This window comes from Pelophylax lessonae (assembly GCF_965119305.1).
Source record: "Pelophylax lessonae genome assembly, chromosome: 12".
Classification (NCBI taxonomy): domain Eukaryota; kingdom Metazoa; phylum Chordata; class Amphibia; order Anura; family Ranidae; genus Pelophylax; species Pelophylax lessonae.
Window position 1 is genome coordinate 116,069,232 of NC_138779.1, and position 18,363 is coordinate 116,087,594.

General features: G+C 42.6%; 1 protein-coding gene across 3 annotated transcripts in view; it reads right to left on the reverse strand.

Annotated features, from left to right (window-relative positions):
* RASIP1 (Ras interacting protein 1) overlaps positions 1-18,363 on the reverse strand; it is a 187,963-nt gene that overhangs the window by 35,663 nt on the left and 133,937 nt on the right. For all 3 annotated transcript variants that reach the window (XM_082273509.1, XM_082273507.1, XM_082273508.1), the window contains exons 8-10: positions 17,701-17,816; positions 15,606-15,846; positions 7,702-7,874 (exon numbers count right to left, since the gene is read on the reverse strand). In XM_082273509.1, the coding sequence (XP_082129635.1) occupies positions 7,702-7,874; positions 15,606-15,846; positions 17,701-17,816 (530 nt within the window). The remainder of the gene's footprint in view (positions 1-7,701; positions 7,875-15,605; positions 15,847-17,700; positions 17,817-18,363) is intronic.

Consider the following 18,363-nt stretch of genomic DNA (forward strand, 5'->3'; position numbering starts at 1 on the left):
TCCTCCAAGTGCTCTGTGAGTACTCCAATTCCAGTTGATGCCTGTAGAGGGGGAAACGCGTCGGACGGAGCCAGCCATGTCTTCACCATGCACGGTCCGCACTGAAAGCGGCCATGCTCCCACGATTTTGATGCTTAGATTGAACCGATGGATGTAAGTGCAATTTTTTCTAATAAACATTTGCGTGGAACATAATGCACAATTAGGGCTCTTTCACATGGTTCGCCTCCGTAGGCGGATCTGTGCTGCTCAGCAGGGGATCGTAAACACAGATCCCCGTTGAGCAGGAAGGTGACAGCTCCCTCTCCACTCTGTGTGTGGAGAGGAAGGTGTCAGAGCCCCATGCATCTCTATGGGGGAATTGGATGAGAGCAAACCGCCTGTCCGATCTCATCCAATCTTATCCCCAGGACGGATGGAAAATAGGGTTTCCATGCATCCGGATTTCACGGACAGGATCGGATGTGGATGGCAGCGGGTGTCAGCAGACATGTCTCTGCTGACATCCGCTACCCCATAGGGATGCATGGAGCATCCGATCAGATCCGCCTAAAAAACTGACAGGCGGATCTGATCAGAGTGCTCGTGTGAAAGGACCCTTAGTTCTTCTTTCCTCCCTATCCACGAGTTGAGAGTCATCCATTGATTGAGCTTGCTTTGGTGAGGCACAGCCATAAGTGGTTCGATTATTGATATGCACCTGGAGTTGCCTATGGATTGATGTTGATTCAGGGGAGCATTGTTACATGCTATTTGACCGCTAGTATTTGGTAAGCGGCCATTACTTACTAATCAGCACGGAGGTGGTTCACAGAGCGCACAAATGTTTTTTTTAGAAAAAATTGCACTTACATCCATAGGTTCAATCTAAGCATCAAAATCTTAGGAGCATGGCCGCCTGCAGTGCGGACCGTGCATGGTGAGGACACGGCTGGCTCCATCTGACGCGTTACCCCCTTCTATAGGCGTCAACTGGGATTGGAGTATTCACAGAGCACATGGAGGATTTTTTTGAACAGCACCCTTGCAGTTTTTCACATGTTTGGGGTTGTTTTTATTTTTCACTATTTACAGGCAAGGAGTGTAAGAGGATACTAGGCCATACAATGCGTTCAGAGGAGAAGCAATTTAACCTCAGGCTACGCAATTTTATTGCCCTTACAGTAAGGGCAATACGATTGTGGAACTCTCTTTCACAAATGGTAGTAACTGCAGAGAGTGTGGCTACTTTTAAGACACTCTTGGACATACATCTCCAAGATCAAAACATAGGTATGGGAAATGAATAAGTCCACACACACCTACACAGGTTGAACTGAATGGACTATTGTCTTTATTCAACCTCAACTACTATGTAACTATTTACACATGAGACTCTTCCGGATTCTTTTATGGTTTATGAAATGTTTTTTTGCTTTACACAGTATCACTTTGCGTGTTTCAAATTAATAATGTTTTTTTCACAAAATACATTAATTGCAGATATTTATCTGACAATTTTTCATTTTAATTTTAAGATAGCGCACTAGTCATTTTTCAACCCTTGGTATAAGCACAATACCCAAACAAATGTGGACTAAAGCTCAAGCAGCCTGATATCTCACACAAAGATATGGGAATTAAAGCAAACCTGTCATCAGAGAAATATGTAAAGCCTGCTATTTCGGAAGTCTTCTTAACACACTAGTTTCCTGGCAGCCATACTGATGCTTTCACTTCAATTCTTACAGAGTCTCTGACCTATAACGAATATAGGGATAAAGAATTCTTTCATTTTCTGTATGTGTAATTCAGCAGTACGGAATCCAGACACTGACCGGCATCTAGCTTTTTTGGGGGGAGGTCAGAAATGGAACCTCGAAGCTTGTCCACTGGAGGGTGCACTGTATTTGGCTGATTCTTATCCACTTGACCTCCGGAAGATTTCTCCCCTTCCTAACCAGGCATTTTTTTGCGATACGACACTGTGTTACTTTACCTGACAATTGCGCAGTCGTGCGACACTGTACCCAAATACATTTTTTTTTCTCACAAAGCTTTCTCTTGGTGGTATTTGATCACCACTGCTTTTTTTATGCTATAAACAAAAATAGGCTGACAATTTTTGACCCCCTGGGTCTACTGAAGGCAGGGTGTCACCTCCAGAGACAGGGAGCGAGCTAGCATTTACCATGACTTCCAGCTTTTTGACTATACCTCTGTACGGGTTTTCAGTCTGAAAGCTAGAGAAAGTGTGGATCGGCTAAGAGCATGCTGATCAGCACACTTGCAGTCCATTGAAACTGCAAATCCATCTGCCGTAGATCCCTGTGAATGAATGATGCGTCTGTGCAAATGGAGCCTTGCAAAGCTTCGCCAATTTCTAATGTGACAGCGGGAGAACGGGAGAGGAACCTCCGCCCACTGTTAAGGGGAATAGGGGGGAAGGTTGCTAAACATGTTATGCCCTAAATACAGGTGTAACATTTTTAAAAAATTAACTTATCCTTTAAATACCTCCTTCCTCCCAATGGTGATTATCTGGGTTCCCCTATGCAGGAAACAGACATAAAAAAAATAAATAAAAAAAACTATCCCTGTCAGGGGCTGACTGGCAACTTCTGGCCCAGAGGGCAAGTACAAACCAGAGTCCCATGGTGCAGTGATTCATCCCCCCTCCCACTCTCCCTCTTTCCGGCCTCCTCCTGTCCCCCATTCCAGGCTGAAGCTCCGCTCCAGGTACTCTCTACTCCCCGGCTGAATCCGGGTTCCTGACCTGGCCAGCAGGGAGCTGTTGGGGGGAGCTGGGACAGCTCCGTTAGGGCTGGAGGAGATTCCCCAGTGGGGCATGGAACCGGCCTCTGCTCAGACACCGCTTACACCATCCATGCTGGGAGGGCACTTGGTCCTTGTCGTCAACCCCCACTCAGTAGGTCAGCAGCAGGGATTTTTTAACTCTCTTCACCAGAAAACTTTAGGCATGTCTGGCAGAAACGGTGCAGCCTTTTACAGGGAATCAAAGCGGCCCAGGGGGCAATTGCCCCCCTGCCCGCTGGCCCAGTCCTCCCCTGATCCCTGTGACTGTGCAAGGAGTATGAGATTGTAAATTCCTTGACTTACAAAGGGTTTAATTTTCTCGTTAAAACACTAGACAATATATATTGGTATTATATGAAAATGTGTTGTAAAGTATGCAGTGCCACTTGATGCCGTTGGTAAAATCATCTATTACTTTGGTCTTCAGACACATCCAGGCTAGCAAATTGTCAAACCAGTCTAGAGCAGTAGAAAAGAGGAGGAAATACCTTTTCACCTATCCAAAAACATGGGAGCTGAACAGGTCTAAAGTTGGTGATGTAAGTTTTACATGTTCACCATTATAATAGTATTTGGGGGTGTAAGCATAAAATTTGCCCCCACCTATTAGCACATTAGGGGGAGAATGAAGTCAGGCATTTTAGACTTTTAGCCAAATCTGAGAAACTCCCACCACATGTTTATGTGTTCCCATTCACACAGCATTCCTAAAACTAATATAAAAAAAAATTCTTAGAAGAGAAGTACAGCCAAACTTCTCCTGTGGATCACAGAAGAGCAGTTCGTTCTGCACTCCTGTGAACTGTTTTCAGCAGACAGAGGGTTGAAACCCGCTATCAGTTGACATCACAGAGCCGGTTCTCGCTGGGGAAAGATCACAAGCATACTGTTGGGATTCACGCAGGAACCTTGACTGGCACCTGGCTCAGCCTCTCAGCAAACCACTGAGAGCCTGAACAAGCTGCTGCCACCAGTGGTGGCTGGTGCTCACAATTTTTTTGGGGGGGGGGGGGCGCAAACAGAAAAATGTAATAGGCATTGCTTTGCAGCAAAAAACGCTGTAAAAAAATTGCGTGACTTTGAGGTCGCAAAAGTGTGAAAGGGGCCTTCAGTAATTAAGGTATAGTGTGCCCCCTTTCAATGCACAGTGACCAGCGTGCCCCCTTTCAATGCACAGTGACCAGTGTGCCCCCTTTCAATGCAGTGACCAGCATACATGCCCCCTTCAATGCAGTGACCAGCGTACATGCCCCCTTCAATGCAGAGACCAGCGTACATGCCCCCTTCAATGCAGAGACCAGCGTACATGCCCCCTTCAATGCAGTGACCAGCGTATATGCCCCCTTCAATGCACAGATCAGTGTGCGTGCCCCCTTCAATGCAGTGACCAGCATACATTCCCCCAATGCAGAGATCAGCGTGCGTGCCCCCTTCAATGCAGTGACCAGCATACATTCCCCCAATGCAGAGATCAACGTGCGTGCCCCCTTCAATGCAGTGACCAGCATACATTCCCCTAATGCAGAGATCAGCGTGCGTGCCCCCTTACTTACCTGGAGCAGCAGCAGCAGCGGCAGCTTGCGGCTTCTCCTCAGTCCCGGGCTGGCGGTGCGTCTCCTCCAGTCCTCCCGCTCCCGTCTCCTCCTCGGCCAAAGGCATGGGGTTTGCCTTGCAGCCAATCAGGAAGCGTGTATCGGACGCACTTCATGATTGGCCAGGAGGAGGATCGATGTGACAATAGCGAATTTTCATTCGCTATTGTCACACAATGGGTGGGCTCAGGCCGCACTGCTCTGGGCCCGGCTCCACCCTTTGCATCACCCTATTAGAGCCTCTGGCTCTAATCAGGTGTTTTAAAAAAAAAAAAAAAAACATTAAGCTCCATGTGTCCGGCGCCCCTGCGTGCAGATTAGGGGGCCGGACGCATGGATGGGGGGGTGACGCCCCTGCACCCTCAATACATCGGCCGCCACTGGCTGCCACCCCTTACACAGCCCAGCGCTCCAGTAAGCTTGGAGGGGGGGGGCAGAGCTGACAGCGGTGACAGTCACCAGCTCTCTGCTCAGAGTGGTGAAGAGAACTGAGTAATCAGTGGTGTTTGATTGCTCAGTTCTCACCCTTAGAGACAGCAGGGGACAGATGCAGCATCAGATTGATGATGCACCACCTAGGTAAATATGATTTAAAAAAAACAAAAACCCAAGCCCATATTTCTCTTTTAGCGTTTTAGTAGCAGCATTTTGCACATGCTATAAGGTGTGTCTAGAGTTTGAGCATTAATACATTCTATTGACCAGAATATTAATTTATTCTGGCCATTAGTATGTATTAATGCACAAACGCTAGAGGCTTGTCCAACACTATTTCTGCCCAGGAGCCCCTCTCCTGAATGCACTAATGATGATTTTTCAGCCTGTAAACGCTTCTCTTCTAATACACCTGTAAACCCTTATGTGTGTATGGACATATAGGCTTACATAGAGGTGCTTTTACAGGCAAAAAAAAATCGCTCAATGCCTGTAGAAGCAGCATTTTTTAAGCTCTGTTGCATTAGCCGAAAAGGTAGGAAGCAATCTTCAAATATTTTTTAAAGTAATGCTGTGTGAATGAGAACGCATAACAAATATAAAGTAGGAGGTATCCCAATTTGGCTGCAAAGGTGGAAATCCCCTTCAGGCCTGGTTCACACTTATGTGATGCGGGAATCCTGTGTGTTTCCCGCACTGCCTTGCAATCGCACAGCGTCCGTGCTATCTGCTACTGGTGTCAATGTAATCTTACGCAGTGCGATTGCCAGAATCGCATCACATGGGTGTGAACATCATTTTGGTGTGGATGCGATTCAATTTCATCCATACAAAATGTATAGTTGAAATCGAACAGCACAGACATTGCATGTGATGTGCACAGGAATGCGGTATCCACATCGCACAAGTGTGAACCCAGGTTAAATCTACTGGGGAGACACCGAACCAAGACCACAAATACAAATAAATTGTTGCATTATGAATGAGCATTACTGTAATAAAACATTACATTTAATTAAAGTAGTAACTGGATCACAAAGAACAATAGTTAGAACATTGTTATCAGATGACAAACATTCTATTCTGTCTATACCCAGAAAAGTTTTTCAGATTTAGAGAATTATACTTACTGTATACCATACACTAAGTATAATTACTGTATATCATTTCCTGTACATTATAATATCGATTGCACAATTTTATTTTTTATTCCTATTTCCGTTCAATACAAAATGTGTTAACAAAAATGTACAATTTGATGTACCAATTCAGTTACATGATACTGTATCTTTCTCGTGTACCACCTGTATACCTTTAATAAAAAACGTTTGTAGTTTGTATGCAAAAAAAAAAAATTAAAGTAATAACTACAGCTACAGTAGTTACTATATTTACAAGGCAAATTTGTATCTTAGCTTTTTCTCTACAGCACTGGAAAATGTGTATCCTAATTACATTATTCAAAACTTTGATTTCCAGGCAGATCTAAAACACCAATGAAAGTAGTTATAGGTTTATAAAAAAAAAAAACATAACATGCTTATTATTCAGCTTGGGTAAGTATCTGAATTTGTCTTAATATCAAAGTCTTGTTTAGTAGAACTTAGATTAAGAGAGAAACTGCTAAAACTATGATCCAATTAGGATGTGTTGTGAGGGATAACAGATTGAGCATAGGAATGAGCTCATTAGTCTATTGCTACTCCTTAAGGCCCCTTACACACAGGGGAGTCCGTCGGCGGACTCCATTTATCTCAGCGGGGGATCGATCCACCGATCCCCGCTGAGCAGGCGGATGGCAGCTCTGTCTCTGCGATGTGTGCGAAGACAGAGCTGTCAGGTCCCCGCTGTTCTCTATGGGGGAATTGGATGAGAACGGACCGTCTGTCCATTCTCATTCGATCCCATCTGATCTGATCCGCTGGACGGATGGAAAAATAGGGTTTCCATCCGTCCAGATTTGACGGATCGGATCAGATGTCAGCGGAGACAGGTCCGACGCCCCATAGAGATGCATGGGGCATCCATTCAGATCCGCTTGAAAAACTGGCAGGCGGATCTGAACGGTCCGCCTGTGTGAAAGGGGCCTAAATGTCCAATCATTGGAGGGGGGAGGCAAAGAGGTGACCAGGCTGCACTGCTTATCTGCAGTAGAGAAACTTTAGGTTATAAACCTCATTGTGCTGTCTGGCAGGGTAGTGTAAATTTTAGGACAAGGAGTAGAGAAAATCAAATCCGTTGGCAGGTAATGAACCTCCCAAATAGATTTCAACAGTGTATTTAGACAGTTCAGTTTTAGTCCTGGTTCACATTTGTGCGATGCGGGAATGCTGCGAATATGCAGCGTGATCCCGCATCGCATCCGCACCCCTGGAAGTTCACACTGCCATATGCAATACGCAGGGGGTGTCAATTAAAGGTTAACGACACCCCCAGTTGCGATCGCATATCGCAGTGCGATCTGCATGTTCGCACAGAATCGGATCACACTAGTGTGAACCACCATGCGATCCAATTCTGCTGCGTATAAAAAAAAAAAAGGGTCAGGTGTGTGTTTAGTGCGGATGCGGTGCGAATTCAGCCATACAAAGTGTATGGCTGAAATTTGCACCACACGAGATCGCATGTAATTTAGGAGCAGTGCGCTCTGAATTACATGCGATCTCTGTGATCGCACAAATGTGAACCGGGGCTTAGTGTGCAACAGAAGTGTTATCTAATTGTTCTTTCTCTTTCAGTACTGTTATCTGTTAGTACTTCTAGGTCATACTGTATAGTAAACTAATTTCTTTATCAATATTGCAGTACATGCTTTCTAAAACTTTTTAAACATTGCAAAAAGATTCAGCTCAAATTAACACTATTTTTCATATCATACCTTTAAGAGACTGGTTTTAGGTATACACAGCAAGTTTACTGTTGCTGACAACTTTCTGAAGAATTCTGTAGCAATGTCACCAAGACCTATTCCTTGGAGCCAGTCCAGAACCAGATCAAGGTTTGTGCGGATTTGGACAGCCTTTGACCACTGGTAGAATGGTTCCCCGTTACCTGAAAAATACCTGCTGTCAGAATAGTAACAGACAAAAAGAATAAGACATAGAAACTCATTTACACAATGGTAACAAAAGATAAAAAAAATGTCAATTTTTAGCACATTGACTGGGTATAGTGGTGATTAGGGGAGAGTCTACATTTACAGTAAAGCTTTGGATGTTTTATATACCCACAAGAGAAGGTGGCACAATGCTTTGCAGTATAAAAGCCTTATCGAGTCCCACTAGGGCTCTATCTGAAAAAATTCTTCTCTTTGCATGGGTCATCTTTGTATGTTTGCCTATCATATATTACACCTAAACAGTGTCAGGATTTTTATGACTATGCTATATTACCAAAAGTATTGGGACGCCTGCCTTTACACACACAGAAACTTTAATGGCATCCCAGTCTTAGTTGGTAGGGTTCAATATTGAGTTGTCCCACCCTTTACAGCTTTAACAGCTTCAACTCTTCTGGGAAGGCTGTCCACAAGGTTTAGGAGTGTGTCTAAGGAAATGTTTGACCATTCTTCCAGAAGAGCATTTTTAAGGTCAGACACTCATGTTGGAGGGAAGGCCTCGCTCGCAGTCTCCACTCTAATTCATCCCAAAGGCGTTCTATTGGGTTGAGGTCAGGACTGGTGCAGGCCAGTGTAATTCCTCCACCCCAAACTCACTCATCCATGTCAATGACTGCGATCCGGGCCTTCTCGTCCAACATCAGTGTCTAACCTCACAAATGCGCTTCTGGAAGAATGGTCAAACATTTCCATAGACACACTCCTAAACCTTGTGGACAGCCTTCCCAGAAGAGTTGAAGCAGTTATATCTGCAATGGATGGGCCAACTCAATATTGAACCCTACGGACTAAGACTGGGATGCCATTAAAGTTCATGGGCGTGTAAAGGCAGGCGTCCCAATACTTTTGGTAATTTAGTGTAAGTTTACCATGGTCATCGTTCGCCATTAAACTGCCTATTTGTAAAGAAATACATTTCTTCTATTCCATTAAACTACAATTTTACTTGTGCCCAGCCAACCCTCCTTATCCCCCTAACCTAATCTAAACTAGAAACCCCTCCAACCCCAGTCACACCCTGGTAGGTACTTATTTTTTTTCTAACAGTAACAGTCTGAACCTGCTCAGTAACACCCCATAGACTGGAACTCGGCTTTATTCCTACCATATCTATTCTTGGAGCATGGCAACATTTAGGTCTACAGGAAGTCACTGCACAAGGGCAGTGCGGCCAGCAACAGTAAATATTTTGGGCCTGAGGATGTAAACACCGGAGTAATCTGCCACTGTGAGGGTGAGGTAAGTAGTCAAAGTGGTGGGACCGATTAAGGGGGGGGGGTATCTAGTTTAGATTAACCACTTAAGCCCCAGAAGATTTTACCCCCTTTCTGACCAGGGACTATTTTGCGATTCGGTACTGCGTGATTTTAATGGACAATTGCGCAGTCGTGCGACGCTGTACCCAAACTAATTTGAAGTCCTTTTTTTCCACAAACAGAGCATTCTTTTGGTGGTATTTTATCACCTGTGCGATTTTTACTTTTTGCGCTGTAAACAAAAAAAGAGCGTAAATTTTGCAAAAATAACAATATTTTTCACATTTTTTTACATGAAATTCCCCAAAAAAAAATGTAAAAATCAAAATTTTTTAACATTTTAGGCCAATTTGTTTTCTGCTACATATGTTTGGTAAAAAAAAAAAAAAAAAAAAATCGCAAAAAGCTATTTTGATTGGTTTGCACAAAAGTTATTGCGTTTACTAACTAAGGGAAAGATTTTTGTCATTTTTGTTGTTTTTTTTTAACGCGTAATGGCGGCGATCTGCGATTTTACTTGTGGTACTGCGACATTGCAGCGGACAGATCGGACCCTTGACTGACATTTTTGACACTTTTGGGGTTACCAGTGACATTACTGCAGTAATCAGTGCTATACATATGCACTGTTACTGTAAAATGATACTGGCAGTGAAGGGGTTAACTTTTTTTGAGAGGGAGAGGTTATGTGTGTCCCTAGGGGCGTGATTCTAACTGTGATTGGCTGTGGCTTGAGGTGTATGAACAGTGATCAACGGTCCTACATACAGTGCCTTGCGAAAGTATTCAGCCCCCTTGAACTTTTCGACCTTTTGCCACATTTCAGGCTTCAAACATAAAGATATAAAACTGTAATTTTTTTGTGAAGAATCAACAACAAGTGGGACACAATCATGAAGTGGAACGAAATTTATTGGCTATTTCAAACTTTTTTAACAAATATAAAACTGAAAAATTGGGCGTGCAAAATTATTCAGCCCCCTTAAGTTAATACTTTGTAGCGCCACCTTTTGCTGTGATTACAGCTGTAAGTCGCTTGGGGTATGTCTCTATCAGTTTTGCACATCGAGAGACTGAATTTTTTGCCCATTCCTCCTTGCAAAACAGCTCAAGCTCAGTGAGGTTGGATGGAGAGCGTTTGTGAACAGCAGTTTTCAGTTCTTTCCCCAGATTCTCGATTGGATTCAGGTCTGGACTTTGACTTGGCCATTCTAACACCTGGATATGTTTATTTGTGAACCATTCCATTGTAGATTTTGCTTTATGTTTTGGATCATTGTCTTGTTGGAAGACAAATCTCCGTCCCAGTCTCAGGACTTATGCAGACTCCATCAGGTTTTCTTCCAGAATGGTCCTGTATTTGGCTCCATCCATCTTCCCATCAATTTTAACCATCTTCCCTGTCCCTGCTGAAGAAAAGCAGGCCCAAACCATGATGCTGCCACCACCATGTTTGACAGTGGGGATGGTGTGTTCAGGGTGATGAGCTGTGTTGCTTTTACGCCAAACATAACGTTTTGCATTGTTGCCAAAAAGTTCGATTTTGGTTTCATCTGACCAGAGCACCTTCTTCCACATGTTTGGTGTGTCTCCCAGGTGGCTTGTGGCAAACTTTAAACGACACTTTTTATGGATATCTTTAAGAAATGTCTTTCTTCTTGCCACTCTTCCATAAAGGCCAGATTTGTGCAGTATACGACTGATTGTTGTCCTATGGACAGAGTCTCCCACCTCAGTTGTAGATCTCTGCAGTTCATCCAGAGTGATCATGGGCCTCTTGGCTGCATCTCTGATCAGTCTTCTCCTTGTATGAGCTGAAAGTTTAGAAGGACGGCCAGGTCTTCGTAGATTTGCAGTGGTCTGATACTCCTTCCATTTCAATATTATCGCTTGCACAGTGTTCCTTGGGATTTTTAAAGCTTGGGAAATCTTTTTGTATCCAAATCCGGCTTTAAACTTCTCCACAACAGTATCTCGGACCTGCCTGGTGTGTTTCTTGTTCTTCATGATGCTCTCTGCGCTTTAAACGGACCTCTGAAACTATCACAGCACAGGTGCATTTATACGGAGACTTGATTAGACACAGGTGGATTCTATTTATCATCATTAGTCATTTAGGTCAACATTGGATCATTCAGAGATCCTCACTGAACTTCTGGAGAGAGTTTGCTGCACTGAAAGTAAAGGGGCTGAATAATTTTGCACGCCCAATTTTTCAGTTTTTTATTTGTTAAAGTTTGAAATATCCAATAAATTTCGTTCCACTTCAAGATTGTGCCCCACTTGTTGTTGATTCTTCAAAAAAAATTATAGTTTTATATCTTTATGTTTGAAGCCTGAAATGTGGCAAAAGGTCAAAAAGTTAAAGTGGGCCGAATACTTTCGCAAGGCACTGTAGTAGAACCGTATGATCACCATTCATACACAGGGGAGAAGGACAGGCGGCTTGTTTACATTAGCCGCCTGCCTTTCTCCTGCTCTAACGGACGATCGCGAGTGACCGGCTGACATTGGGTCCACCGGTCACACGCGCGGGGGGGGTCCGTGACCGCGTGGGAGCGCGCCTCCGGCGCCGCGCGCTCGCTCCCTAGACCCTCACAGGCTAGCGACATAGCCCTACGTCGCTCTGCCTGTGAGGGGCTGACTGCCGACGTAAATAGTCGTGCGGCAGTCAGCAAGTGGTTAAATCTTATTTTTTTTTTTTTTTTGTGAGACTTGCATTTAGACAAGATTACAGCCTAAGGCTTACTCTCTAACAAGAGAAGACCGCACATAATGCTTCATCTAAATTAAAGCAAAGTGATGCTTTATTATGTACCTAATGTAACGAAAGCATGTAGGTGATAAGTAAAAGAGAGTTACTCCTACGTATGTTCTACCTGACCTCTCAGCCTGTCGACCGTAGGCTTGGTAAGAACTTTACATTAATGGCTGAAGCTTGAACAGAAGCAAATTTTCATTTACACGTGCCTGTGGTAGCCCTTACTACTAAACTGATCAGATAAAATTAAAAAAGTAAACCACACATAATAATACAAAGTGATATCTATTGTATGTCCCTTTCACTATTGTAGTGGCCGAAAGAAAGTGGCAGTGGCACTGGCTGTGGCAGAAAGTTGCACCTTAATCTAAAACTGCAGCATAAATCAGTGTATACTACACAGAAACAGATTCCTGCTGGACTAATTAAAGAGTTAAGGGCTGGTGGTGTTATGGAAAAAGAAAGGCACGTCATTCTCTCTTTACAGTCCAGGCGACCTTCTGCTTCCTGCTGCGAAGGAAAAAAATGCTCCCAGCAGTCCTGAGAGCAAGGCTAGGAGGAAGCACACCACTTCCTGGAGATAACCTGCCAGGACAATGACAGGAACTGCTACATTATGGATGCTGCATAAGACCGGCCCCTCCTCCATCAGAAAAGATGAGTGAGAGAATTAACTAAAGATGCTGCTAAGCAGAATGATGGAAAATCCAACGTACCATCCCAGTTTCAGGCAAACTGCCGCAGATTACAGCATAACATCTCAAATTTTTGCCATTGCCTGTAAACCATTTATTCTAAATGAATTGATAATTGTTATTTCCTAAGGTTAACATTAACATACTCTCTTACAATTTTTGACATTGCTTGCATTAATATTTCTGCTGGGCTCTGAGATCCAGAGACAGGAATATGGCTTCATGATTTGAAACTCAGAGCAATGATGTCATCATAAGCAAAACAAACAACCTCCTGCGCTTGAGGTGAATGTTCCAGCAGTGGAGGACCTTAGGGCTTTAACATGTAGACAAGGTCAGCAACCAGGTGAAGATAAATAAAATGTCCCTTTAGTTCATCCAAGGAGTACACATGTTCTAAACAGAGCCAACACTAATGTGTTTTAGCCTATCAAGGCCTTTCTCATAGGTCTTTAACATCTTAAAGCTAGCTCCCTGAGGAACGGGGAAGTCCAAAGCGAACACTGGAAGTGTCTTCCCTACGCTGGGATTGGCGCAGTGGACCACACACCGGAGTGTGTGGGTCACTATGGATTTTGATGAGCTTTATATCATGTGCTGTTTGTGTGAGTACATAATTGTTTTATTTCGTAAATTAAAAGGTTTTTAGGGTAATGCGCAAGGCTGGTGCACATTTTTCCAATGATGTCGTCATGCTATGTTCAAGTTGGCATAGAAAATATCTATACACAGCAACTTTCACATTAGCCTTTGCATGTGGAAGCTTTTTCAGGTCACTATGCTGTAACCATAATACCATCTTGAATCTCTCTATACATGCTTTTACTCATGTGCGAGTATAAAGGACTCTGTTTCAGTACTATGGTACTACAGGTGGCTAACCAGTGCCCATAGAGATTCTGAGGCTCCCATATAGGTGAACATATCACCTGCACTGCCTGTGGTGCAGTACAGGGGCCCTAAGGAAACATGGCAGTGCAATGAGGAGATGATATTTTCAGCACAGGAAGATAGGTACTGAAGAGAGGCCAATGTAGTGTGCCCAACAATTCTAATAGCACATCAACTGGTCAATTAACACTGAAAGAAATGCATCTGAAGCTAGTGATGCAAGCAGGGTCTCATCTGCCAAATATGCAGATGTGAGAAGAATAAAACAGCAACTAGGTACCAAGTTTGTTTTTTCTACACAGAAACATTCTAGAATCTATGAAGATGGGAGATGAGAGCAAGGAGGGAGTGCAGCAAGGAAAGGATAAGCATGGAGAGGGATTTACTGCGATACAAGTAGGGAAGTGACTGGGCCAGAGCCCACAGAAAGAGCTGCTGTGTGTGGAGAGAAAGATCCACAAGGGCACCAGGGTGAGAGGGCCTGCCAGGGATCTAGACCTTGAACCGCCAAAAGAAAAGAGAATAGTGCAGTCTTGCAGCAGAGGACCAGTGTAGGCATTAGACATAAGCACATGCTTGAGAAGGGAGCCCCAGAGTGTTGTGCTACCTCTTGCCTGGCCCCTCTGGAAAAAGGTGTGAGCAAGTCAGATGTGCCTTGGAACGGAGCAGCCTGTGTTGTATCTGCCTTCATCCAGTCTGTTAGGACATTAGTCAGTGAAGTTGTTGCTATCAAGAGGACAGGTGTAGGTACATAGCATCAGTGTGGTGAAGGGCCTCTTAGCTACCTCGATGTGTATTAAACATCTCTGTTGCTCCTAGCATTTTGCTGCTGTCAGCAGAGCTCTGTTTAACCTTTAGGGACCCTGTAGAGAGTTTCCTTTACCCGTAGATTACGAGTACCTTTAGATGGAGGTTAAGTTCTCCTACAAAAGTTCAAGGGCCCCACTGCAGGCAGACTTGCTTTTATTAGTTTACTGGTCAATGGCTAAATAGTGCCTGAACGCAATAGTTAGACCTAATTATTACCTGCTTTACCTCAGTGATTGCTATTCTTTTTGTGGTAAAGGAATTTATATTTTGGTCATAGAGACTTTGCGAAACAAAGAAAAGAGGGCTCACCAGCCTTGCGCATTATCCAAGTGGTATCTTTAATAATACATAAAAAGAAGTATACTCATAAACACATTAATGATAAAAGCATATCAAAGCCCATAGTAGACACAAAGTGACCAGATTACTGAGACTGTCTTCAGCAAGTCGGAGGACCTTCCAGAAAGCTAACACATTTTGAGGGGAAATCCCCTCTTCCTTAGAGCCATTGGTGACCTGGTTGCTTTGTGTCTACTATGAGCTTTGATATGCTTTTATCATTAATGTGTTTGTGAATAGACTTCTTTTTATACATTGTTAAAGATGCCACTTGAGTAATGCGCAAGGTTGGTGCGCCCTCTTTTTTTTGTTTTACAGTGTTCCTATTGGGTTTTTCCAACGACCCTCAGAGGGCAGAAAAACCTGTGCTTTCTTTTGGACTACTCAGAACCTGTGATATATCAACTACCATTACACCACCCTTGACCACAGGAGAATGCTATTGTACTGTCTAAAGAAACTATGTGACTGAGTACTGTGATACTTATTGTATTTGCACTAGCATCCAAATTTTCAGGACAAGTTTTCGGGGTATACCCTCATCTTCAAGGTCCAAGCAGTACAATGCACAAAGTTTTAGCAGAACGGTCACCTAATGCATTCTGGCAGGACCATTTAACAGACAACTAAGGGAGTGAATGCCATATACTTTGTTACACCTAATATTGTTTTAGTAATAGATAGAGTGTTAACGCTCTCACTGTTAACTAATGTTGTTTAATCAGTGTTCCATTTCCATTGCTTTTTCCAGTTTAAATAAAGCCATTTGTATTATTACTGGTGTGTAGGTGAGTTATTGAGTCCAGTTAAGGTGGGTCACCACTGGGAAAGGCAGGAGAAGCCAACAAACAGCACCTATGTAAGGAATCATTGTTACGGGTCCTTCCTAAAAAAGCAGGTAAAATGAATTACCTTTTTCCATTAGGGTATTGAAGAGTGATGCATTGGAAAAAAAGAAGAGATAGCCAAATGTTTGAGACACAAGATCTGGATGCAGTTCACACTCCCGAGTTAAATCCAATGTAGCCTGGTAAATGGCAAGAGTTCCACGTGTGCCTTCTGGCATGTTGCTCAGCTCTCCTACATCAGAAAGACTGGCAGGATCGGTGAAAGGATTGCTCTCCAGAAGGGCTGGCAAAGCTGCATACAAGGTCTAAAAAGAAAGATAAAACACTTACAATGTTGTTTTATAGAACAAGATTTATTATAAGCTGTACTCCAGCCAAACCACAGTTGGAATATGTAAATATGAACTGAATATTTCAGATTTTGTTCAGCTATCCCCTCTAGACTACTAATTAGTCAACATATTCATTACAATCCTGTTGCTGATTGCCAAGACCACATTCTCATGCATAATAAAATGTTCCAAACTGCCATGCTGCATGTCAGAGTTTTATGGCTGGGTCTTCATGGGGCTATCCCTGCACAATTTTGGCAATTTCGTAGGTAGAATTGTGTACTGTGGTGATGTTCTTACGGTGCCTAGAACCATGCCTAGAAGCAAACTTCTAGCTGAGTATGCTAACAGTCTATTCACCTCTTATATTCATCCATTCTAAGTGCACAGAAGCAGGGGTGGGCCAGCTGTCTCTTTCAGCCTCTTTGCCTTTAAACTTATTTATTTTTTTATTACAGGTATTTATATAGCGCAACCAATTCATGCACCATTTTACCCATATATATATTGCATTCACATGTAGTGCATTCACATCAGTCCCTCTAATATGTATTTATTTTTTTTTTCCTTTTTTTGTGTTCTCTCCTATACCCAATTTCTGACTTCTTAAGTAAAACCTAAAAAATGGCACCGTCCGAATTGGTGCAACGCCGACTTGGCGGCGCCGCAAAGATTACCAAAAGTAGTATTTGCACTACTTTTGGCGACTTCAGGGGGATTTCAATAGACATTTGTGCAGGAACTCACACATAATGTGTTTGTGTAATCGCCCCCCCAAAGTCGGACTAGAAATGGCGGCTTGAAATCGTGCAAAGTCAGCTGAACTCGCGTGATTTTAAACTGGCCTCAGCGTGAACCTAGGCTAAAGGTCGAAGTTACACTATTTACTAAATAAACTTGTATTGTGAGTTTGGCTCCATGCACATTAGGGTTTTTTAAGCTCCTAGAAGTTATTAGCATTTTTTTCTGCTCCTAGAAGCTAAATAGTGTTATCCTATGTGTCCACGTACACTATTTTAGGCTATTAGCACTTTTTGAGCTTCAGCATCTAGGAGCAGAAGAAAATTGTTTGTGTAGAATTTTTTTGGAGCGTTTTTCCAGCAGAAAAAAACACTAACTGTTCCTAAACGCTACTAAAACGCTCCTAGCAGCTGTTTTTGAGCTTGTTTTTTTTTTCTTCATGTACTGTAAAAACACTAATAAAATTCTAACACTCATAAATGCTCCTAAAAACTACTAAAATGCTACTACAAGACGGGACAAAAATATTATTATCAATGTTATTTATCCAGCATTTTTTTTTCTATGGAGCCATGAGAGGGAATTATTGCATATAGGGTTTAGTAAAGATTTTTAATAAAATTGTGGATGTGCATTGGCAATGACCTCAGAATACGTACAGGATCTTTTTTTTTTTCCCAAGAATGCATTACATAGTTATTATGGAAATCAGAAGAATGTAATATACAAGGAATGTCCACAGGCCACCTGTATGTATGGCAACCACAACCATAGGGTGACATCCAAATTACCTGAGGGCTGTTTTGCCTGTATCAACATCAAAGAGCACTTAGAGGGCAGAATAGGTATTAAATAATCATGTTATTAAGTGCAAGTATCTAGCTTTAGTCATTAACATAGGATGTGTAGGGTGTGCAGAAATTGGCATTATCTTAGACCACAGTTAGGACCACATTCTATAGAGGAGCCATGATAAAAAAAAAATTACATTATGTAGCGCATTTACAAAAACAAATCTTAAAAGCTTTAATGATTGAACTACAAGATGTACATTATTGCCCCATATAATAAAACTATCTTACATACCTTAGTAAGGTAATACACACACTGTTGGAAGGTATACATAATGACCTCATCAAGAAGGGCCATAGACTCCTCACATGCCTCCAGGTCACTTGAAAGCAAAGCATCCTGGGAAGATGCTGGAAGAAAGATTTATTATTTTTATTATTACAGGAGTAGTATTAGTAGTTGCTAGTAGCAATGTTTTTCTGATCATCATCCTGATTATATAGGTAGTACATTGCAATAGTGCAACTAATAATCCCCATTACTGCTGATTACACATTTTTCTTTTTTATTCTCACTTATCCTCCTCCTTAGTAAATCTGCACTATATAATATTTCTGTCCCCCATTTTAATCCCTTTTGACACACAGTTGCTAAATTGCATTTGTGGATTAATTGTCAGTGCTAGCTGGCACTTATAGGATCGTATTTTGATTAGTGGAGCCTGCAGGCACACAAGGTTTTGGTGTAATACACCTTTGCTAAGATCACTTCAATGACACAAAAGGTTTCTTTAAAAAAAAAAAAAAAAGATTTATTTAGTGCTCAACAAAAGATCCACAAACAGTGTCAAAAAGCATAGCGCATCAACTGGAATATCAGTGGACAAACATAAGACAAGTGCTTGAAAGAATTATCAATGATTTAGGAAATTATTGTCACATATGTTTATCCAGCAGG